Below are 24,763 nucleotides of genomic sequence, written 5' to 3'. Positions count from 1 at the left end.
TACCATCAAACCAAGAGCCATGCAGAGCCTTGAAAGCCTTTCCTGCATAGTCTGGGGATAGACACTTTACATAGACACAACCCTATTAAAAGAAAAAGAAAATAATTAAAAAAATAGCAAAGTGTGGAATTCAGTGACATGTAAAGTAGGCAGAAGTACAGTTACCTCACGGGAATTTTTATCTACGGCAATGTGAACAATCCCTTCATTATCACTGCATTTCTCCAAAATGGCTTCTTGAATTGCCAAATGCCAATGATCTCCAATTTCCCTAAAATATACACAACACATAAAAAGCATTCAAAAACGTTATTAAAAAGGTATGGGCCAAAAAGTGACCGATTGAATGAGGTTATGTTAACCCCTCCAAGCCAGTATTAACCTTCCTGACCAGCCCAGTTTTTACCATTCTGACAAGTGTCACTTTATGAGGTAATAACTTTGGAAACCATCAATGGATCCAAGTGATCAAGACATTCTCATGACATGTTGTACTTTAACATGAAATAACTGACAGCACTCTCTAACAGCCAAATGTGAACAGGTGCAAACTGAGCATGAACTATATTCTAACAAATAAACAGCTGCACTATTGAACGCTAAGGTATGCTAATATCGAATACAGGAATTTGACACGCATTACTGAAAAATAAATAAAATGTGATAATTGAGACACTTTGCTCACATAAAACTGGTCTTTTTTATGCGCTGAGAGCAGACAGCATCAAGGCGTCTCGTATTAGATCCCTACCTAATGCCTCTACGTGGGCAGAAAAAGCCTACAATTATGGGCAGACAGGAACCTGCTAATAGGAAAGAAGGAAAAAAAAAAATATTGCCTTAAGCTGATGGAAAAGGAGTGCTGAGTCAGAAGGCCTTTATACACGGTCTCCATTTTTCAATTTCCTTAACAGTAACGCACGTCCAGATTTCTTTACTCAACGTTTGTATGCCTTAGAAGGCGTGTACACGATCATGACATGCTGCACCCTGGACAGAGCATGTCCTCTCTGCAGCTGCCTGTGCTCACGATTAGGATTCGGGCCACTGCGGACACGCTCTCTCTCTCCCTCTCTTTTTTTCCTCCTGATGAGATGACTGGGCACACAGCCTTAGGCCGGCGTCACACTTGCGATTGGAAAATTGGACAGATTCTCATGCTAAAAACTTGCAACTGCAATGAGATTCTGTTTTTTTTCTCTAGATTGTAGTCAGTGTGTGATCCGTTTTTATTCTCAGCAGCCATGTCATCTGCCATTCAGCTCTGCTACATGGCCGCTGACAGCAGATACAGACAGAGCCGCGCGATCAGAATGAACTCTGATGACTTCATTGTCATCCCGTGGCTGTGTGTGTGTTGTGGCCTGATTTTCGGTCACCGGTGAAAGTCTCACCAGTGACCGCAAATCCCGAGTGACTGAAGTGCACTGAGTCATCAGCGGTGCAGTCACTGAGGTTACCCGCGGCAACAGCTGAAGTCCTCCACCTGAGATCTCTGGCCGCGGGTAACCTGAGTGACATCATCGCTGATAGCATGACTCACTTCAGTTGCTCTGTGGCCGCTCTTTCAACTTCCGATGTAGTAGAGCTGCAAGCGTTGTGGGACCTCTGGATTACGTCGGACCTGGAGGGGTTTTTGTGGACTTCATTAAAGTGGTGAAAGAGGGTGGGTTTTTATTTCAAATAAAAGGATTTTTGGGTGTACGTGTTTATTTTCTTTAACTTACAGATTAATCATGGAAGGTATCTTTGGGAGATGCCTGCTATGATTAACCTGGGACTTCGTGGCAGCTATGGGCTGCCATTAACTCCTTATTACCTCGATTGCCACCGCACCAGGGCAATTCGGGAAGAGCCGGGACTGTCGCATCTAATGGATGCAGCAATTCCAGGCGGCTGCTGGCTGATATTTTTAGGGTGGGGGGCTCCCCATCCTGACAATACAAGCCTCCATCCGCATGGCTTTACCCTGGCTGGTATCAAAATTTTGGGGGGGGGGGGGGGGGGAGGGACCGCGCGCCATCTTTTTTTTATTTACTTATTTTACTGCACGTATATACCTACCCACCGGCAGCTATGATTGGTTGCAGTGATGGAATAATGAGCGGCCGGCTTTTTCAAAAGCAGGAAAAGCCGCCGGAGCTTTGTGACACCTGTGCAGCGCCGCGCTGGTGAAGACCGACAGAGAATAGAGATCAAGAGGGAGAGACCGACTGACCGACATCGACAGACCTCACTCATTTCCAGTGTTTTCTGCAACATGCGATAAATGGATGTAGAAAAACGCATGTCACTAGGATGGTGTGTGCCGTCCGTGTGACATACGTTTTTTTCACGCACCCATAGACTTGCATTGGAGTGACTCGCGCGAGAAACTAAAAATCGCAGCATGCTGTGATGTTTTTCGCAGTCCAATTTCAGCTGCGAAAGAAAAAAAAAATAGATCGGAGCTGCCTCATTGATTAACATTGGTCCGCGTGCTATGCAAGATTCTCGCATTGCACTCATGCGAGTTAATCGCAAGAGTGACGCCGGCCTATTAAAGTTTTAAACCCTTTAAGTTCTTCACAGGAATTAAAGGGGACGCGACAGGTCCCTCATGTCCTCCCACCCACCAGCATTTATACTTTAGCCCCTTCACTACCGCAGGCAGTAATCTTATGTCCTAGCGGTCAAAGTGTTACTGCCCACGGTCTGCTGCCGGCAGCTTGTAGCTATCAGCGCACATCTCAGCTGAGATGTGTGGCTGCCAGGAAGAGCAGTATAGTTATCCGTCCGTGCCTTTTAACCCCTTAAATGGCGCTGTCACATATTGACAGCGCCATTATAATAGCGATCACGCTATAACGTTACCAGCCGATACCGGAAGTCACGTGACTTCTGGTAGTTGTCATGGTAGCACAGAGTCATGTGATTACTCCTGTAGCTCAGAAGACTCACTTCCTGCCTCACACAGTTGAGAGCTGGGTGAGAGATTAGCAGCATATCTGCTATGCACAGCTGTGTAGCCGTGATCAGCAGATATGGCAGAACGATCAGTCAGCGGATCCATATAGTATCCTAGGGGACCTAGTAAGTTTGAAAAAAAAAAAAATAAAACGTAAAAGTTCAAATCATCCCCCTTTCGCCCCATTGAAAATTAAAGTGTTAAAAAAATAAATAAAAATATACATGCATTTGTTATTGCCGCATTCAGAAATGCCCGATCAAAATCTAAAATCAATTAATCTGATCGGTAAACGGCGTAGCGGCAAAAAAATTCCAAACGCCCAAATTACGTTTTTGGTTACCATAAATTTTGCGCTAAATGCAATAACAGGCGATCAAAACGTAGCATCTGCGCAAAAATACAATACGAATGTCAGCCTGAGATGCAAAAAAAAAAAAAAAAAGAATTTTGTTTACTTACTGTAAATTCTTTTTCTTTTAGTTCCGTATTGGGAGACCCAGACCATGGGTGTTTAGCTTCTGCCTCCAGAGGACACACAAAGTACTACACTTAAAAGTGTAGCTCCTCCCTCTGAGCTTATACACCCCCTGGTGAGCCAGTCCCAGCCAGTTTAGTGCAAAAGCTGAAGGAGAATAGCCACCCACAAGTAGAACAGAGCAAGAGCCGGAACAACCGGAGACTCTCTCCACGACAACAGCCGGTGATAACACACGGAACAAGAAAATTGCCAACGGGCAACAGGGAGGGAGCTGGGTCTCCCAATACGGAACTATAAGAAAAAGAATTTTCGGTAAGTAAACAAAATTCTCCTTTTCTTTATCGTTCCTTTGGGAGACCCAGACCATGGGACGTTCCAAAGCTGTCCCTGGGTGGGAAATAAACAGAAAAACTAAGAAGTAGGCAGAACCTAACTTCACAAGTGGGCGACAGCCGCCTGAAGGATGCGTTTGCCCAAGCTCGCATCTGCCGAAGCATGAGCATGCACTTGGTAGTGCTTCGAGAAGGTATGCGGGCTAGTCCAAGTGGCAGCCTGACAGACTTGTTGAGCCGTAGCCTGGTGCCTAAAAGCCCAAGAGGCACCGACAGCTCTGGTAGAGTGTGCTTTGATCCACGGCGGGGGAGGCACCCGAGTACTCTGGTAGGCGTCCGAAATGGTCGATCTAATCCAACAGGCCAAGGTCGGCTTAGAAGCAGGGAGACCCTTGCGCCGCCCTGTGGTTAGCACAAAAAGAGAGGTGCACCGCCTAAGCGCAGCGGTGCGAGATACATAAATCCGGAGAGCACGCACCAGATCTAGAGTATGCAGCGCTTTTTCAAAGCGATGAACAGGGGCCGGACAGAAGGAAGGTAAGGAAATGTCCTGGTTAAGGTGGAAAGGAGAGACCACCTTAGGAAGAAAGTCCGGAGTCGGACGGAGAACCAACTTGTCTTGATGAAAGACTAAAAAAGGTGACTCCGAGGTGAGCGCAGCCAAATCAGAGACTCTCCTGAGAGAAGTTATGGCAACTAGAAAGGCCACTTTCTGAGAAAGACGATACAAAGAAACCTCCCTAAGAGGCTCAAAAGGGGGTTTCTGCAATACCGTGAGGACCAAGTTAAGGTCCCAGGGATCCAAGGGCCGCCGATAAGGCGGAATGATGTGAGACGCGCCTTGCATGAAGGTGCGGACCTGAGCCAGCCGGGCGAGACGTCGCTGGAACAGTACTGACAGAGCTGAGACTTGTCCCTTGAGAGAGTTGAGGGACAGTCCTAGCTGCAGACCGGACTGTAGAAAAGACAGAAGGGTCGGCAAAGAGAATGGCCAAGGAGGATGGCGGGAAGAGCGACACCAGGACAGGAACATTTTCCAAGTCCTGTGATAGATCTTGGCGGAGGAAGACTTACGGGCCCGAGTCATAGTGGAGATGACCTCAGGAGGAATACCAGAAGTCGTCAAATTCCAGGACTCAAGAGCCACACCGTCAATTTGAGGGCCGCAGAATTCGGGCGGAAAAACAGATTTTGCGAGAGTAGGTCTGGACGGTCCGGAAGATGCCACGGCATCTCTACGGACAGTTGGAGCAGGTCCGGATACCAAGCTCGCCTGGGCCAGTCCGGTGCAATGAGGATGACTCGACGGCCCTCCATTCTGATCTTGCGCAGGACTCTGGGCAAGAGAGCTAGAGGGGGAAACACGTAGGACAGACGAAACTGGGACCAGTCTTGAACCAGAGCGTCCGCAGCGAAGGCCTGAGGATCGTGGGAGCGAGCCACGTAAACAGGAACCTTGTGACGGGATGCCATTAGGTCCACGTCCGGAGTGCCCCATTTGCAGCAGATTGACTGAAACACTGCCGGGTGCAGGGACCGCTCGCCACCGTCCACGCATTGACGGCTGAGATAATCTGCCTCCCAGTTTTCCACGCCTGGGATGTGGACTGCGGATATGGTGGACTTGGAGTCCTCCGCCCATTGAAGGATGCGTTGTACCTCCATCATTGCCAGGCGGCTGCGTGTCCCGCCTTGGTGATTGATGTAGGCAACCGCTGTTGCGTTGTCTGACTGGACTCGAATGTGCCTGCCCGCCAACAGGTGGTGAAAAGCTAGGAGAGCTAGAAACACGGCTCTGGTTTCCAGCACATTGATTGAAAGGGCTGACTCGGATGGAGTCCAAGTGCCCTGTGCTCTGTGGTGAAGATATACCGCTCCCCAGCCGGATAGACTGGCATCCGTGGTGAGAATCACCCAGGACGGGACCAGGAAGGAGCGCCCTTGGGACAGGGAGAGGGGCCGAAGCCACCACTGAAGAGAGCTACTGGTCCGTGGCGACAGAGCCACTAACCTCTGTAAGGAGGAAGGCCGTTTGTCCCAGCATCGGAGAATGTCCAGCTGCAGAGGGCGCAGATGGAACTGGGCAAAGGGAACAGCCTCCATTGACGCCACCATTTGACCCAGCACCTGCATCAGGCGCCTGAGGGTATAACGGCGGGGCCGCAGCAGAGAGCGCACCGCTAGCTGGAGAGACTGCTGTTTGAATAAGGGCAACTTCACAAGTGCCGGCTAGAGTGGCGAGAGTGAGCGAGACACTCCGCTGACAGTCTGCACTGGATGGAGCCTTGACTAGAAGGTCGTCCAGGTAAGGAAGCACTGCCAACCCCTGGAGGTGCAGGACCACAATCACTGCCGCCATGACCTTGGTGAATACCCGAGGGGCCGTGGCTAACCCGAAGGGGAGAGCCACGAATTGGAAATTATCCTCTCCTATGGCAAAACGTAACCAACGCTGGTGTGAAACTGCGATTGGCACATTTAGATGGGCATCTCTGATGTCGATGGACGCCAGGAAATCCCCTTGGGTCATTGAGGCAATGACTGATCGCAGAGACTCCATGCGAAAATGCCGCACCCGAACATGCTTGTTGAGAAGCTTGAGATCCAGGATGGGCCGGAAGGTACCGTCCTTTTTGGGAACTAGGAAGAGGTTTGAGTAAAAACCTCTGAACCGTTCCCGAGTGGGCACTGGTACAATCACTCCGCTTGCCTGCAGAGATGCCACGGCCTGTGAGAAGGCGGCAGCCTTGGAGCAGGGGGGAGTTGAGAGAAAAAAAATCTGTTTGGCGGGCTGGAAGAGAATTCTATCCTGTTTTGCGGACGCGCTTTTGGGCGCCAGTTGGATTTCTGATCCTTAGCTGAGTTAGCGGACGAGGCGGAGGGCTTAGAGGACGACCAGTTGGAGGAACGAAAGGAACGAAACCTCGATTGATTCCTACCCTGGGCGGGTTTCCTGGTCTTGGTTTGTGGCATGGAAGTACTCTTCCCGCCAGTAGCTTCCTTAATAATTTCATCCAGCTGTTCACCGAACAGCCAGGAACCAGCAAAAGGGAGCCCAGCAAGAAACTTCTTGGAAGAAGCATCTGCCTTCCACTCTCGAAGCCACAAGATCCTGCGGATAACAAGGGAATTAGCTGAAGCCACCGCAGTGCGGTGAGAAGCCTCTAGCATGGCAGACATGGCATAAGATGAAAAAGCTGAAGCCTGAGAAGTTAAGGTAACCATCTCAGGCATAGATTCCTTGGTGAGGTAATGCATCTCCTCTAGGGAAGCAGAGATGGCTTTGAGAGCCCACACTGCTGCAAAGGTCGGGGAAAAAGCGGCCCCCGCAGCTTCATACACAGATTTGGCCAGAAGGTCAATCTGACGGTCAGTGGAATCCTTAAGTGAGGTGCTGTCAGCCACCGACAACGGTCCGGGCTGAGTGCCTAGACACCGGGGGGGGGGGGGGGTCTACCTTTGGGGAGTGGCGAAGTCTCGAACTGCATCCCTAGGTACGTGAGACTCTGGATCGGAGTCAGAGTGGATTTGGGAAGATTGACAAGCCACCCGAATTGGCAACCACTCCTTGACCACCTCAGGTGGAAAGGGAAAACTGTCATCAGAACCACGCTTTGGAAAGCGTTTGTCAGGACAGGCCCTGGGTTTGGTCACAGCGGTCTGAAAACTGGAGTGGTTAAAGAACACACTCTTTACTCTCTTAGGCGAGGTAAACTGATGCTTTTCTGCCAGAGAGGGTTGCTCCTATAAGACTGGCGGATTGAGATCCAGCACAGAATTAATAGAAGCAATCAAGTCACTAAAATCTGAGTCACCCTCGGAGAGATCTATGGGGTACTTAGCCTCCGAGCCCCCTGTGAGAGCATCCTCCTCATCTTGAGAGTCAGCTCTTGAGTCAGAGCCGCGGGATGAGGAGGGGGAGGAAACCCTGCGCCTTTTCTCAGAAGGACGGGGTCTGGGACCTGATTATGAATCCTCTGTGAGCTCTGCTGGACGGAGGTCAGAGGATAGGGATCCTCTGGCAAGAGTATTAGAGGCACCCTGTGAGGAGGGCTAATGTATATTCATCAAAGTCCTGGACAAAAGTCCCATGGACTCAGCAAATGACTGGGATATGGACCTAGAAAAGGACTCTACCCAGGCCGGGGGTTCAGCCACAGGTGCAGAAGCAGCCTGAGAGACCACTGGGGGTGAGACTCCAGGCTGTGGCACCGCAAAGTTAGAGCAAACATCACAATGTGGACAGGTGCTCGGCTCAGGCAGCAGGAGCTTACATGCAGTGCATACAGAATAAAGCTTTGGAGCCTTGCTCCTTGTGTGAGACATGCTGCTGGAGTGGGGGCTTTGCAAGAGAATGAACCCCAAGGAGAATATATAGAGGTGCACAACCGGAGACCGGCTGTGGCTTACCAGACCGCTGGAGCGGTGTTGTGTGCCCTCCAGATCCCGAAGCCCCAATGCACAGCACCTCAGCAGGGATGCAGAGTGCAGACAGGCCCAGCGCAGAGTGAACTCTGCCTGAGAAATGGCCGCCGGAGCGAAGAGAGGGGGCGGGACTAGGGGGCGTTCCAGTAGGGGAGCAGGAACTGGAGGCCCATAGACATGCAGGAGAGGAGACACGCCCCAGCAGTGGGGAGTGTCCCTCCCCTGTGCAGAACGGCCGCCGGGAGGAGCCGTGCCTGTCCCTCTTGCATGCACACACGCGAGGGAAGTTAACAGCAACTAGGCCTCCGGCAAAGCCGGGGCATAAATTTAAGCGGCGAGGCCGACGCGCAGGCACCATCGGCGCGGTTCTCGGGTGAAAGCTAGAGAACCCGCCGGAAATGTCAAAATAAACATATACAGCATACTCTCCCCATACAATAAAGAACAGGGACCCCCCACATAAACGTCTCAGGTACTTAGCTGCTGAGACGCAGGGCCAGGTCCCTGGGGATGAGTGCTCCGGTCAAACAGGATCCTCAAGGGGCTGTGGATGGAGACCGGTGTCCTGCCAGGCATGGAGACCGTGCTGGCTCCCACTTCAAGCCAGAGCCCAGAAGGGATGGTGAAGGAGCACGGCATGTAAGGCTCCAGCCTTGGAAATCAACCTTAACACCGCCGACACAGTGGGGTGAGAAGGGACATGTCGGGAGTCCAGACGTGGACCCGCATTTCTTCAATCTCTTTCCAAAAAACAAAAAAATCATGAGAATGCATGTGTGGATGTATGCCTCCTGAACACAAAGCGATAAACTGGCTGGGACTGGCTCACCAGGGGGTGTATAAGCTCAGAGGGAGGAGCTACACTTTTAAGTGTAGTACTTTGTGTGTCCTCCGGAGGCAGAAGCTAAACATCCATGGTCTGGTTCTCCCAAAGGAACGATAAAGAAATAAACCGTAACTGAGCCATAGATCCCGAAAAATGAGAACGCTACGGGTCACTGAAAATGTCGTAAAACGTACTCCACTTTTTTCAGACACTTCTGATTTTTTTTTTTAACCCCTTAGATAAACGTAAACCTATATATGTTTGGTGTCTACAAACTCACACATCCCTCAGGCATCACACCCACACATTAGTTTTACCATATAGTGAACACAGTGAATAAAATATATCAAAAACAATAGTGCCATTGCATTTTTTTGGGAATTTTTCCGCATTTGGAATTTTGCAGTTTTCCAGTACACTATATAGTAAAACTTTTGGTTTCATTTAAAAGTACAGCTTGTTCCGCAAAAAAAAAAAAAAAAAAACCCTCACATGACCATATTGACCGAAAAATAAAAAGTTACGTCTTGGAAGAATGACGAAAAAAGAAAAACCGGCCGGTCGTGAAGGGGTTAATACCCTGCCTAATGAGCCTTTTATAAAGACCTTTTGTCAATGTTTTAGGTGACAGGCAGTATAAAAAGGGGTTGTTAGGCTGGGTATTCAAAAACAAATGCTGGCAGGTGGCAGGGCATGGGGGACCTGTCAAGTCCCCATGCCAGAAGTTGTGTCACAAGCTGTAAATATGTCTAAGTCTATGAGAGCCAGAACAAGGCTCAGATTTATTGATTTGTGACCTATGGCTCACTATGAAACACAAGTTATCGGCAAGTCTCAAAGTGCCCAAGATCGATCAAAGACGAAAACAGATGAAGATGTCAAAAGGTGAGTATATAAAGGAGAAGGAAAAAAAAAATAAATAAATATGTAAATATATATAGTGTATACCAATAAGAATTTAAGTATTTTTACAAATCTTTATTTTTACCTGTCAGTGTTGCATTGAGTGCTTTTTAGACCATGCTCCTGGCATAGTCTAACAGGCCACTGTAGTTAAACCAAGGTCATTTGACTTAAAGTTGCCATGGCAACGATCAGAAGCCTGAGATTGTGTGTCAGGGTACCGGTTGGAGGGGAAAGGAGCCACCCTGTCCCACCCAATCCAAACCCCTGTGAAGTAATCGCTATTGATTGCAGCATTTAAAAGTGTTAAACAGCCAGGGGCAGCACAGAGACTGGCCTTGGCAGGGAAATCATGCAGGCACAGCCTACGTGCCCGCCATGAAATACCTGTACGTCCTAGGACGGGAACCCCGTCCGGACCATGACATATGGGTATGTGAAAGGCCGTGAAGGGGTTAAATATATCTTTAAGGCCTATCATTGTATGGCACCTTGTTGCAGATTTTGCACCAAAAATTCTGGGACTGCCAGCCCATGTGGACAAACCCTGAGAGGGGTTGTCTGGTCATAATATATGGATGACCCAGGTATACGATATGTGAAATATAAAATTGGTTACAGTCTAAAGCCTGCTTTACACGTTACGATTAAGCAAACGATATCGTATGCGATCGTAACCGCCCCCATCGTATGTGCGGCACATTCAATTTGTTGAACGTGTTGCACAAACGATTTGCTGTCACACGTACTTACCCTTCCATACGGCCTCGATGTGGGCAGGCTTAACACTCCTTATCCCCAATCAGCTGTTACAAGCACCGGAGGTGACCAGATGTAAACACTCGGAATGAAGCTGAGCAGCTCCAATGTGTAGTGGCTGCGGGGCACTAGAAGCAACTCGCATAGTTTAAGAAAATTAAGTCATTTACTAAGTAATTTTACAACCGTCTAATTTTGAATGAGTTTCCAATTAAAATTATGAATAATTTTAAAAGGAAATCTGTCACTAAAGTTTTTGGTACATTATGCTGCTCTCAGATTAGGTAGGAGACCCCCTTACTTTAACAATGTCATTTGCTTGGTGTAGTTTTCATGAAAATCTGCTGCAGAAACTGAACATTGGAGGACTAGTAAACCTACTGCCAGGTATTAACCCCACCACCTTTGTGTAAACTGTAAAAGAAAATTTGGATTTTTGTTTTTATTTTCCCAACTTTTTACATTGCCTAGAATTACAATGAAAAAAAGTAACCTCATGATAAAAGTGCTGAAAAGTCTTATGCTAGAGACTTAATGTTCTGTACAGTCTAAAGGCCACTGAAAATTGCAATCTGTATCACAGGTCTTTAGACCTTATGCTAGTCACTTCCTATTTCTACATAGACTTGAGTAGCCACATCCATTAGAATTAAAAGAAACTTCTATACACTGTAGAAAACATAAGTGGTGATGGGCAAACCCAAACTGAAGTTAGGGGTCTGCACCGAATACCTAGTGTTCGTGCACAGACCTCAAGTTCTCCCACGCGGCTGTAACACTACGTCCGTGTCTGCACATTAACCCTCATACATACTCACTGTTTCCCCTGCACACCGTGAGACCAAGTGTGATTGGTTGGAATCTCACACTGTCTGCATCCATATAGTGTAAAAATAAGCACAGGGTCACCCCCATATTGTGATACCTTCTTATTTTGCTGCACAGCCATGATAAGCACACAGCTGGGGGCTGCAGCCTCTGCCATCTGCTTTATCTGTGCTGGCTGTCACAATATGGTGGACTCTACACAATTTATTTTTACACTGTAGGAATGCAGACCGCTTGTGTGACTCCACCCAATCACAGAAGCTGTTACACACTTTGAGGGCTCAGTCTGATGGCAACCAATCACACGCAGTTACTAATGGTGCGTGTGGGAAGCAGTGAATATGTATGAGGGTTAATGAGTAGACCCGGAAGTATAACGTGCCTGCACTAATCTCCCTAGCCCTTTCTACTACCAATTTACAGCACAATGATCATCTCCCCAAAGACTTGTGGTTCGGCATCCAGGCAGATGTTTGGGTTTAGGTCTAATCCCAAACCAGATTTTTTTTTTGTTAAATAAAAAAAATCCATAAACCGGCTGCACACACCACGCTGAAGCCAAACGTCTGCGGGTTCGACCATCTCTAAACATAGCAAGGTTACGGCTCCCCTATTCAGTGTCCTTAAACGGACCATTACCCAAATCAGAGCAGTCAGATGATTTTATACAAAATAAGACAACAGGGTCAGAACATGACTGGGAATGGAAGATGAAAAATCTGATATTTATTGCTCCGAGCAGTAAATGGGATGAGATTACCAAAATCTCCACATAAGCTGCCGTCTGATCTGTAGTTTGTATTTAGAAACCGCAGAATAATTTATGCTGCAGATTTTCACCCCAGAGCTCACACTCTACAATGTAATCGTGTAGGCAGAAAATTCCTTTGCACTGGGATTAGGTTACATAAAAAGGTAAAGATATGAAATGCCTTAACAAGACTATTACTAGGCTTTCCCTACCTCATCTAAGCATGGTATACAAGAGCACCTGTGACTTACTGGGCTATTTCCAATACGCTTGAAATACCAGCAAGAGATCACCATTCATGCACTCTAGATGTCCCACACTTATGCCGCATGCATAAAATATAAAGAGTGTGTGTAAAATAAAATATTTATTTAAATATATTATATAATATAATATAATATAATATAATATAATATAATATAATATAATATAATATAATATAATATAATATAATATAATATAATATAATATAATATAATATAATATAATATATATATATATATATATATATATATATATATATATATATATATATATATATATATAATAAAATATTTATTTAATTTAAATTACATATATATATATATATATATATATATATATATATATATATATATATATATATATAATAAAATATTTATTTAATTTAAATTACATATATATATAATGAAGGGAATTTTGTTTACTTACCGTAAATTCCTTTTCTTCTAGCTCCAATTGGGAGACCCAGACAATTGGGTGTATAGGCTATGCCTCCGGAGGCCGCACAAAGTATTACACTTAAAAGTGTTAAGCCCCTCCCCTTCTTCCTATACACCCCCCGTGCTCCCACGGGCTCCTCAGTTTTGGTGCAAAAGCAAGAAGGAGGAAAAAGAATTATAAACTGGTTTAAAGTAACTTCAATCCGAAGGAATATCGGAGAACTGAAACCATTCAACATGAACAACATGTGTACACAAAAAAACAGGGGCGGGCGCTGGGTCTCCCAATTGGAGCTAGAAGAAAAGGAATTTACGGTAAGTAAACAAAATTCCCTTCTTCTTTGTCGCTCCATTGGGAGACCCAGACAATTGGGACGTCCAAAAGCAGTCCCTGGGTGGGTAAAATAATACCTCGTAAGAGAGCCGTAAAACGGCCTCTTCCTACAGGTGGGCAACCGCCGCCTGAAGGACTCGTCTACCTAGGCTGGCATCCGCCGAAGCATAGGTATGCACCTGATAGTGTTTCGTGAAAGTGTGCAGGCTCGACCAGGTAGCCGCCTGACACACCTGCTGAGCCGTAGCCTGGTGCCTCAAAGCCCAGGACGCGCCCACGGCTCTGGTAGAATGGGCCTTCAGCCCTGAGGGAACCGGAAGCCCAGCCGAATGGTAGGCTTCGAGAATTGGCTCCTTGATCCACCGAGCCAAGGTTGATTTGGAAGCCTGTGACCCTTTACGCTGGCCAGCGACAAGGACAAAGAGTGCATCCGAGCGGCGCAGGGGCGCCGTACGAGAAATGTAGAGTCTGAGTGCTCTCACCAGATCTAACAAGTGCAAATCCTTTTCACATTGGTGAACTGGATGAGGACAAAAAGAAGGTAAGGAGATATCCTGATTGAGATGAAAGGGGGATACCACCTTAGGGAGAAATTCCGGAACCGGACGCAGAACCACCTTGTCCTGGTGAAAAACCAGGAAAGGGGCTTTGCATGACAGCGCTGCTAGCTCAGACACTCTCCAAAGTGAAGTGACTGCTACTAGAAAAACCACTTTCTGCGAAAGGCGTGAGAGAGAAATATCTCTCATTGGCTCGAATGGTGGTTTCTGAAGAACCAGCAGCACCCTGTTCAGATCCCCAGGGTTCTAACGGCCGCTTGTAAGGAGGAACGATATGACAAACCCCCTGCAGGAACGTGCGTACCTGTGGAAGTCTGGCTAGGCGCTTCTGGAAAAACACAGAGAGCGCTGAGACTTGTCCCTTAAGGGAGCCGAGCGACAAACACTTTTCCAGTCCAGATTGAAGGAAGGACAGAAAAGTGGGCAAGGCAAAAGGCCAGGGAGAAAAACCCTGAGCAGAGCACCACGACAGGAAAATTTTCCACGTCCTGTGGTAGATCTTGGCGGATGTTGGTTTCCTAGCCTGTCTCATAGTGGCAATGACGTCTTGAGATAACCCTGAAGACGCTAGGATCCAGGACTCAATGGCCACACAGTCAGGTTGAGGGCCGCAGAATTCAGATGGAAAAACGGCCCTTGAGATAGCAAGTCTGGTCGGTCTGGTAGTGCCCACGGTTGGCCGACCATGAGATGCCACAGATTGGGGTACCACGACCGCCTCGGCCAGTCTGGAGCGACGAGGATGACGCGGCGGCAGTCAGCCCTGATCTTGCGTAACACTCTGGGCAACAGTGCCAGCGGAGGAAACACAAAAGGGAGCTGAAACTGCGACCAATCCTGAACTAAGGCGTCTGCCGCCAGAGCTCTGAGATCTTGAGACCGTGCCATGAACGTCGGTACCTTGTTGTTGTGCCGGGACGCCATGAGGTCGACGTCCGGCACCCACCAGCGGCAACAGATCTCCTGAAACACGTCCGGGTGAAGGGACCATTCCCCTGCGTCCATGCCCTGCCGACTGAGATAATCTGCTTCCCAGTTTTACACGCCTGGAATGTGAACTGCAGAGATGGTGGAGGCCGTGGCTTCCACCCACATCAAAATCCGCCGGACTTCCTGGAAGGCTTGCCGACTGCGTGTGCCGCCTTGGTGGTTGATGTATGCCACCGCTGTGGAATTGTCCGACTGAATTCTGATCTGCTTGCCTTCCAGCCACTGCTGGAACGCTTTCAGGGCAAGATACACTGCCCGTATTTCCAGAACATTGATCTGAAGCGAGGACTCTTGCTGGGTCCACGTACCCTGAGCCCTGTGGTGGAGAAAAACCGCTCCCCACCCTGACAGACTCGCGTCCGTCGTGACCACCTCCCAGGATGGGGGTAGGAAGGATTTCCCCTTCGATAATGAAGTGGGAAGAAGCCACCACCGAAGGGAAGCTTTGGTCGCCTGAGAGAGGGAGACGTTCCTGTCGAGGGACGTCGGCTTCCTGTCCCATTTGCGTAGGATGTCCCATTGAAGAGGACGCAGGTGAAACTGCGCGAAAGGAACTGCTTCCATTGCTGCCACCATCTTCCCCAGGAAGTGCATGAGGCGCCTCAAGGGGTGTGACTGGCCTTGAAGGAGAGATTGTACCCCTGTCTGTAGTGACCGCTGCTTGATCAGCGGAAGCTTCACTATCGCTGAGAGGGTATGAAACTCCATGCCAAGGTATGTGAGCGATTGGGCCGGTGTCAGATTTGACTTTGGAAAATTGATGATCCACCCGAAACTCTGGAGAGTCTCCAGGGTAGCGTCGAGGCTGTGTTGGCATGCCTCTTGAGAGGGTGCCTTGATCAGGAGATCGTCCAAGTAAGGGATCACCGAGTGACCCTGAGAGTGGAGGACCGCTACTACAGTAGCCATAACCTTGGTGAAAACCCATGGGGCTGTTGCCAGGCCGAACGGCAGTGCCACGAACTGCAGGTGTTCGTTTTCTATGGCGAAGCGCAAGAAGCGCTGGTGCTCTGGAGCAATCGGTACGTGGAGATAAGCATCTTTGATATCGATCGATGCAAGGAAATCTCCTTGGGACATTGAGGCGATGACGGAGCGGAGGGATTCCATCCGGAACCGCCTGGTCGTTACGTGTTTGTTGAGAAGTTTCAGGTCCAGGACAGGACGGAAAGACCCGTCCTTCTTTGGGACCACAAACAAGTTGGAGTAAAAACCGTGGCCCTGTTGCTGAAGAGGAACAGGGACCACCACTCCTTCTGCCTTCAGAGTGCCCAGCGCCTGCAGAAGAGCCTCGGCTCGCTCGGGAGGCGGGGATGACCTGAAGAATCGAGTCGGGGGACGAGAGGTGAACGCTATCTTGTAACCGTGAGACAGAATGTCTCTCACCCAACGGTCTTTTACCCGTGGCAGCCAGGCGTCGCAAAAGCGGGAGAGCCTGCCACCGACCGAAGATGCGGAGTGAGGAGGCCGAAAGTCATGAGGAAGCCGCTTTGGTAGCGGCACCTCTGGTGGCCTTTTTAGGACGTGACTTAGACCGCCATGCGTCAGAGTTCCTTTGATCTTTCTGAGGCCTTTTGGACGAGGAGAATTGGGACCTGCCCGCGCCCCGAAAGGACCGAAACCTCGACTGCCCCTTCCTCTGTTGGGGTATGTTCGGTTTGGGCTGGGGTAAGAATGTATCCTTTCCCTTGGATTATTTGATGATTTCATCCAAACGCTCGCCAAACAATCGGTCGCCAGAAATTGGCAAACTGGTTAAGCGCTTTTTGGAAACAGAATCTGCCTTCCATTCCCGTAGCCACAAGGCCCTGCGGAGTACCACCGAATTGGCGGCTGCAACCGCCGTACGGCTCGCAGAGTCCAGGACAGCATTAATAGCGTAAGACGCAAATGCCGACGTCTGAGTGGTTATGGACGCCACCTGTGGCGCGGACGTGCGTGTGGCTGCGTCAATTTGCGCTTGACCTGCTGAGATAGCTTGTAGCGCCCATACGACTGCGAACGCTGGGGCAAAAGAAGCGCCGATAGCTTCATAGATGGATTTCAACCAGAGTTCCATCTGCCTGTCAGTGGCATCTTTGAGTGAAGCCCCATCTTCCACTGCAAGTATGGATCTAGCTGCCAGTCTGGAGATTGGAGGATCCACTTTGGGACACTGAGCCCAACTTTTGACCACGTCAGGGGTAAAAGGATAACGTGTATCCTTAAGGCGCTTAGAAAAACGCTTATCTGGACAAGCATGGTGATTCTGGACTGCCTCTCTGAAATCAGAGTGGTCCAGAAACATACTCGGTGTACGCTTGGGAAACCTGAAACGGAATTTCTCCTGCTGAGAAGCTGACTCTTCCACCGGAGGAGCTGAGGGAGAAATATCCAACATACGATTGATGGGCGCAATAAGGTCGTTCACTATGGCGTCCCCGTCCGGAGTATCAAGATTGAGAGCGGCCTCAGGATCAGAATCCTGATCAGCTGTCTCCGCATCATCAACCAGAGATTCCCCCCTCTGAGACCCTGCACAATATGATGATGTCGAGGGAAAATCTAAGCGAGCTCGCTTAGTCGGTCTGGGGCTGGGGTCTGTGTCAGAACCCTCAGCCTGGGATCCATGAGATACCCCGGGAGGACATTGTTGGTCCAGCTGAGGTGGGCCAGGGAACAAAGATTCAACAGAGTCCCTGTGCTGAGATACCGGCCTGGACTGCAAGGCTTCTAGTATCTTAGCCATAGTCTCAGAGAGTTTTGCAAACTCCGTCCCTGTCACCTGAACAGTGTTAGCAGGTGGCTCCCCCTGGGCCCCTCTTAGCAAAGGCTCCGGCTGAGTAAGTGCCACAGGGGCCGAACAGTGCACACAATGAGGGTCAGTGGAACCTGCCGGTAGCGGGGTCGTACATGCGGCGCAGGCAACATAATAAGCCTGTGTTTTGGCACCCCTGCCTTTCGTGGGCGCCATGCTATTATCTTCCCTGAGTAACACAATAGGGTATATAGCCAGAAATCAACTGTGCACCATACAGTGTAAAACATATATACCATAAACATATAATGTTACACTACTGCACAATGGGGCTAGCACCACAGGTGCTGCTTACCACCCGCCTAAAGCGGTTGTGAGGCCACCAGAGTCCCTGCCTGGGTCTCCCAGACTTTGTCCCCCTCTGCAGCGTCCGAGGAGCTGACAGGAATGGCTGCCGGCGTCCTGAGGAGAGGAGGGAGCCGTGGGCGTGACCCAGAAAGAGCGGGAACTGGTGCCCGCACTGTGCACAGTGAGAGGGGTGGAGTATGCAAAGCATGCTCCAGCCCTCAGTGCTGCTCGTTCTGTGCAGCGTCCCGCCCTTCCCCTGCCTGTCAGGGCTGTGGGCGGGAGGAAAGGAAACTAGGCCGCAAAAAGCCGGGGACTCTAGTAATAAACGCGGCCGCCGTAAAAGCGCGGCCGGCGTGAAAGTCCCCGGCGCACTACAAGTCCCAGCCGCGCCGCAGTGTTTCCATGGCCGCGGCGGTCAGTGCAGCAGTCCCTATACATAAACACACTCAGCAACGCTGAGTGTGTAATGGCACATATTAACCCGGTCAGCGCCGTGGTCCCCGGTGCACTAGCACACCCAGCAAAGCTGGAGTGTTGCTGTGCGCTGTCCCCACAGGGATACAGAGTACCTCCAAGTAGCAGGGCCATGTCCCTGAACGATACCCGGCTCCTATCCAGCAGGCTCCACAGGAGTTGTGGATGAAGCACGGTCTCAGTGCCTGGAGACCGATAGGATCCCACTTCACCCAGAGCCCTGAGGGGGATGGGGAAGGAAAACAGCATGTGGGCTCCAGCCTCCGTACCCGCAATGGATACCTCAACCTTACAACACCACCGACAAGAGTGGGGTGAGAAGGGAGCATGCTGGGGGCTCTATATGGGCCCACTTTTCTTCCATCCGACATGGTCAGCAGCTGCTGCTGACCAATCTGTGGAGCTGTGCGTGCGTGTCTGACCTCCTTCGCACAAAGCAAAAAACTGAGGAGCCCGTGGGAGCACGGGGGGTGTATAGGCAGAAGGGGAGGGGCTTAACACTTTTAAGTGTAATACTTTGTGCGGCCTCCGGAGGCATAGCCTATACACCCAATTGTCTGGGTCTCCCAATGGAGCGACAAAGAAATTTTAAATTAAATATAATATATATAAAATATAATATAATATAATATATATAAAATATAATATAATATAATACATATATAATATAATATATATATAAAATATAATATAATATATATATAAAGAAGGGAATTTTGTTTACTTACCGTAAATTCCATTTCTTCTAGCTCCAATTGGGAGACCCAGACGATTGGGTGTATAGCTACTGCCTCCGGAGGCCACACAAAGCATTACACTAAAAAGTGTAAGGCCCCTCCCCTTCTGGCTATACACCCCCCGTGGGATCACGGGCTGCTCAGTTTTAGTGCTAAAGCAAGAAGGAGGAAAGCCAATAACTGGTTTAAACAAATTCAATCCGAAGTAACATCGGAGAACTGAAACCGTTCAACATGAACAACATGTGTACCCGAAAAAACCAAAAATCCCGAAGGAAACAGGGCGGGTGCTGGGTCTCCCAATTGGAGCTAGAAGAAAAGGAATTTACGGTAAGTAACAAAATTCCCTTCTTCTTCGGCGCTCCATTGGGAGACCCAGACGATTGGGACGTCCAAAAGCAGTCCCTGGGTGGGTAAATTAATACCTCAAGTTAGAGCTGCAAAACAGCCCTCCCCTACGAGGAGGCAACCGCCGCCTGCAGGACTCTTCTACCTAGGCTGGCGTCCGCCGAAGCGTAGGTATGCACCTGATAATGTTTGGTGAAAGTGTGCAGACTCGACCAGGTAGCTGCCTGGCACACCTGTTGAGCCGTAGCCTGGTGTCGTAATGCCCAGGATGCACCCACGGCTCTGGTAGAATGGGCCTTCAGCCCTGATGGAACCGGAAGCCCAGCAGAACGGTAGGCTTCAAGAATTGGTTCCTTGATCCATCGAGCCAGGGTGGATTTGGAAGCCTGCGATCCTTTGCGCTTACCAGCGACAAGGACAAAGAGTGCATCCGAGCGGCACAGGGGCGCCGTGCGGGAAATGTAGATTCTGAGTGCTCTCACGAGATCCAACAAATGCAAATCCTTTTCATACCGATGAACTGGATGAGGACAAAAGGAAGGTAAGGAGATATCCTGATTGAGATGAAAAGAGGATACCACCTTAGGGAGAAACTCCTGAATCGGGCGCAGCACTACCTTGTCCTGGTGAAAAACCAGGAAGGGAGCTTTGGATGACAGCGCTGCCAGCTCGGACACCCTCCAAAGAGACGTGACCGCTACCAGAAAGGCCACTTTCTGTGAGAGTCGAGAAAGTGAAACATCCCTCAGAGGCTCGAAGGGCGGCTTCTGGAGAGCAACTAGTACCCTGTTCAGATCCCATGGATCTAACGGCCGTTTGTACGGAGGGACGATGTGACAAACCCCCTGCAGGAACGTGCGTACCTGAGGAAGTCGTGCTAGACGCTTTTGAAAAAATACCGATAGCGCTGAGACTTGCCCTTTAAGGGAGCCGAGCGATAAGCCTTTTTCCAAACCAGATTGCAGGAAGGAAAGAAAAGTAGGCAATGCAAATGGCCAGGGGAACACTCCCTGTGCCGAGCACCAGGATAAGAAAATCTTCCACGTTCTGTGGTAGATCTTAGCAGACGTGGGCTTCCTAGCCTGTCTCATGGTGGCCACGACCCCTTGAGATAATCCTGAAGATGCTAGTATCCAGGACTCAATGGCCACACAGTCAGGTTCAGGGCCGTAGAATTCAGATGGAAAAACGGCCCTTGTGACAGTAAGTCTGGCCGGTCTGGTAGCGCCCACGGTTGGCCGACCGTGAGATGCCACAGATCCGGATACCACGACCTCCTCGGCCAGTCTGGGGCGACGAGCAGGACGCGGCGGCAATCGGACCTGATCTTGCGTAGCACTCTGGGCAAGAGTGCCAGAGGGGGAAACACATAGGGCAGCTGGAACTGCGACCAATCTTGCACTAAGGCGTCTGCCGCCAGAGCTCTGTGATCGCGAGACCGTGCCATGAAGGTTGGGACCTTGTTGTTGTGCCGGGACGCCATTAGGTCGACGTCCGGCCTTCCCCAGCGGCGACAGATTTCCTGAAACACGTCCGGGTGAAGGGACCATTCCCCTGCGTCCATACCCTGGCGACTGAGGAAGTCCGCTTCCCAGTTTTCTACGCCGTGGATGTGAACTGCGGATATGGTGGAGGCCGTGGCTTCCACCCACATCAGAATCCGCCGGACTTCCTGGAAGGCTTGCCGACTGCGTGTCCCGCCTTGGTGGTTGATGTATGCCACCGCTGTGGAGTTGTCCGACTGAATTCGGATCTGCTTTCCTTCCAGCCACTGCTGGAAGGCTTGTAGGGCAAGATACACTGCTCTGATTTCCAGAACATTGATCTGAAGGGTGGACTCCTGCTGAGTCCACGTACCCTGAGCCCTGTGGTGGAGAAAAACTGCTCCCCACCCTGACAGACTCGCGTCTGTCGTGACCACCGCCCAGGATGGGGGTAGGAAGGACCTTCCTTGTGATAATGAGGTGGGAAGAAGCCACCATTGAAGAGAGTCCTTGGCCGTCTGGGAAAGGGAGACTTTCCTGTCTAAGGACGTCGACTTCCCGTCCCATTGGCGGAGAATGTCCCATTGAAGTGGGCACAGATGAAACTGCGCAAACGGGACCGCCTCCATTGCTGCCACCATCTTCCCCAGGAAGTGCATGAGGCGTCTTAAGGGGTGCGACTGGCCTTGAAGGAGAGAGTGCACCCCTGTCTGTAGTGAACGCTGCTTGTCAATCGGAAGCTTCACTATCGCTGAGAGAGTATGAAACTCCATGCCAAGATATGTTAGTGATTGGGTCGGTGACAGATTTGATTTTGAAAAGTTGATGATCCACCCGAAAGTCTGGAGAGTCTCCAGCGCAACGTTCAGGCTGTGTTGGCATGCCTCTTGAGAGGGTGCCTTGACAAGTAGATCGTCCAAGTAAGGGATCACCGAGTGTCCCTGAGAATGCAAGACTGCTACCACTGCTGCCATGACCTTGGTGAAAACCCGTGGGGCTGTCGCCAGACCAAATGGCAGGGCTACGAACTGAAGGTGTTCGTCTCCTATAACGAAGCGTAGAAAACGCTGGTGCTCTGGAGCAATCGGCACGTGGAGATAAGCATCCTTGATGTCTATTGATGCTAGGAAATCTCCTTGAGACATCGAGGCAATGACGGAGCGGAGAGATTCCATCCGGAACCGCCTGGTTTTCACGTGCTTGTTGAGCAGTTTTAGGTCCAGAACAGGACGGAAAGAGCCGTCCTTTTTTGGCACCACAAACAGATTGGAGTAAAAACCTTGACCTCGTTCCTGAAGAGGAACAGGGATCACCACTCCTTCTGCCCTTAGAGAGCACACCGCCTGCAGAAGAGCATCGGCTCGGTCGGGATGTGGGGAAGTTCTGAAGAACCGAGGCGGAGGACGAGAACTGAACTCTATCCGGTACCCGTGAGACAAAATGTCTGTTACCCACCGGTCTTTGACCTGTGGCAGCCAAATGCCGCAAAAGCGGGAGAGCCTGCCACCGACCGAGGATGCGGAGAGAGGAGGCCGAAAGTCATGAGGCAGCCGGCTTGGAAGCGGTTCCTCCGGCTGCTTTCTTTGGGCGTGAGTGAGTCCGCCAGGAATCTGAGCTCCTCTGCTCCTTCTGAGTCCTTTTGGACGAGGAGAATTGGGCCCTGCCCGAACCTCGAAAGGACCGAAACCTCGACTGTCCCCTCCACTGTTGAGGTTTGCTTGATCTGGGCTGGGGTAAGGAAGAGTCCTTACCCTTGGACTGTTTAATGATTTCCGCCAATTGCTCACCAAACAGTCTGTCTTGAGATAATGGCAAACTGGTTAAGCATTTTTTGGAAGCAGAATCTGCTTTCCATTCCTTTAACCATAAGGCTCTGCGTAAAACCACAGAGTTGGCGGACGCCATTGACGTACGGCTGGTAGAGTCCAAGACCGCATTGATAGCGTAAGTCGCAAACGCAGACATATTGCGAGGTCAAGGACGCCACTTGCGGCACTGATGGACGTATGACAGAGTCCACCTGCGCCAGACCAGCTGAGAGAGCTTGGAGTGCCCACACGGCTGCGAATGCTGGAGCAAACGACGCGCCGATAGCTTCATAGACAGATTTCAACCAAAGGTCCATCTGTCTGTCATTGGCATCTTTAAGTGAAGCCCCATCTTCCACTGCAACTATGGATCTAGCCGCAAGCCTGGAGATTGGGGGGTCCACCTTTGGACACTGGGTCCAGCGTTTGACCACGTCAGGGGGAAAGGGATAACGTGTATCCTTAAGACGTTTGGAGAAACGCTTATCTGGATAAGCATGGTGTTTCTGGACTGCTTCTCTGAAGTCAGCGTGGTCCAGAAAAGTACTCAATTTACGTTTGGGATACCTGAAATGGAATTTCTCCTGCTGTGCTGCTGCCTCCTCCGCTGGAGGAGAAATATCCAGCAGTCTATTGATGGCCGCTATAAGATCATTCACCATGGCGTCACCATCAGGGGTATCCAGGTTGAGAGCAGTCTCAGGATTAGACTCCTGATCACCTAGCTCTGTCTCATCATACAGAGAATCCTCTCGCTGAGACCCTGACCAGCGTGATGACGCCGAGGGTCTCTCCCAGCGAGCTCGCTTAGGCTGCCTGGGACTGTCGTCCGAGTCAGAGCCTTCAGCCTGTGATGCCTGGGACCCCCTTGGAGCACGGATTAGTTCCAACTGAGGGGGACCGGGGAACATTGAATCAGCAGTGCCCATGGTCTGAGTGACCGGCCTGGACTGCAAAGTTTCTAGAATTTTTGTCATAGTCACAGACATCTTATCAGCAAAATGGGGAGATAAGGTATGCACACCAGTGACTATGGAAGGGGAATACATGGAATAGCAGAAACTGCTGTGTGAATACTGACATGAAAAATTCAATAGCTATTTGTTAGAATGAAATGTGAAAAATGGAACCTGCATTACTGCCATGAATATATGAATAAAGAGAAATTTAGCTACTGAATTGATCAATGCAGAAGAGCCCCAACACTACGCCAAAGTATTTCTCTACGTTGGGGTCCCTAGTTTTTTGCACCCAGTTCAGACATAGAATGGAGTTCCAAACGTTATTCCTTAATCTTATCAGCAAAAACTGCAAACTCTGTCCCCGTCACCGGGGCAGGGTTCACAGGCGTCTCTGCCTGGGCCACTACTAGCATAGACTCCGGCTGACGAAGTGGCACAGGGACCGAACATTGCACACAATGGGGGTCAGTGGAACCTGCCGGTAGATCAGCCCCACATGCGGTACAGGCAGCATATAAAGCCTGTGCCTTGGCACCCTTGCTTTTTGCGGATGACATGCTGTTGTCTCCTCAGAGCAATATAGGGGTATAAGCCAAGAAGCGACCGTACAGTGCAATATATAGGTACAGACAAAAGTACACAAAACAACACTGTGGCACTAGTGGGGTCAGCACCTAGGTGCTGCTTACCGCCCGCTTAACAGCGGGTGTGTGGTCGCCAGAATCCCCTGTCTGGGTCTCCCAGGGCTATGTCCGTTCTCCAGCTCAGACTGCGTGCAGGAATGGCTGCCGGCGTCCTGTGAAGAGGGGCGGGCCGTGGGCGTGCTGCAGACAAAGAGCGGGAAACTGGCGTCCCACTGTGCCCAGTGAGAGGGCTGGAGTATGTAAATAAGACTCCAGCCCTCGGCGCTGACTATTGTACAGCGTCTCTCCCCCTTCCCCTGACTGACAGGGCTGGGGGCGGGAACGAAACGTAACTAGGCCGCAGAAGCCGGGGACTAGATTTATAAGCGCTGCCGTCGTAAAAGC

The 24,763-nt window shown here is 50.0% G+C and overlaps 1 protein-coding gene across 1 annotated transcript in view; it reads right to left on the bottom strand.

Annotated features, from left to right (window-relative positions):
* The window catches only part of LEMD3 (LEM domain containing 3), a 141,401-nt gene that overhangs the window by 1,254 nt on the left and 115,384 nt on the right, over window positions 1–24,763 (bottom strand). The window contains exons 11-12 of the mRNA XM_075344861.1: window positions 166–271; window positions 4–82 (exon numbers count right to left, since the gene is read on the bottom strand). Coding sequence (XP_075200976.1) covers window positions 4–82; window positions 166–271 — 185 coding nt within the window. The remainder of the gene's footprint in view (window positions 1–3; window positions 83–165; window positions 272–24,763) is intronic.

Source organism: Anomaloglossus baeobatrachus, chromosome 4 (genome assembly GCF_048569485.1).
Source record: "Anomaloglossus baeobatrachus isolate aAnoBae1 chromosome 4, aAnoBae1.hap1, whole genome shotgun sequence".
Lineage (NCBI taxonomy): Eukaryota > Metazoa > Chordata > Amphibia > Anura > Aromobatidae > Anomaloglossus > Anomaloglossus baeobatrachus.
Note: the sequence above shows the minus strand (reverse complement) of the source record. Positions and strands in the feature narration are given on the sequence as shown.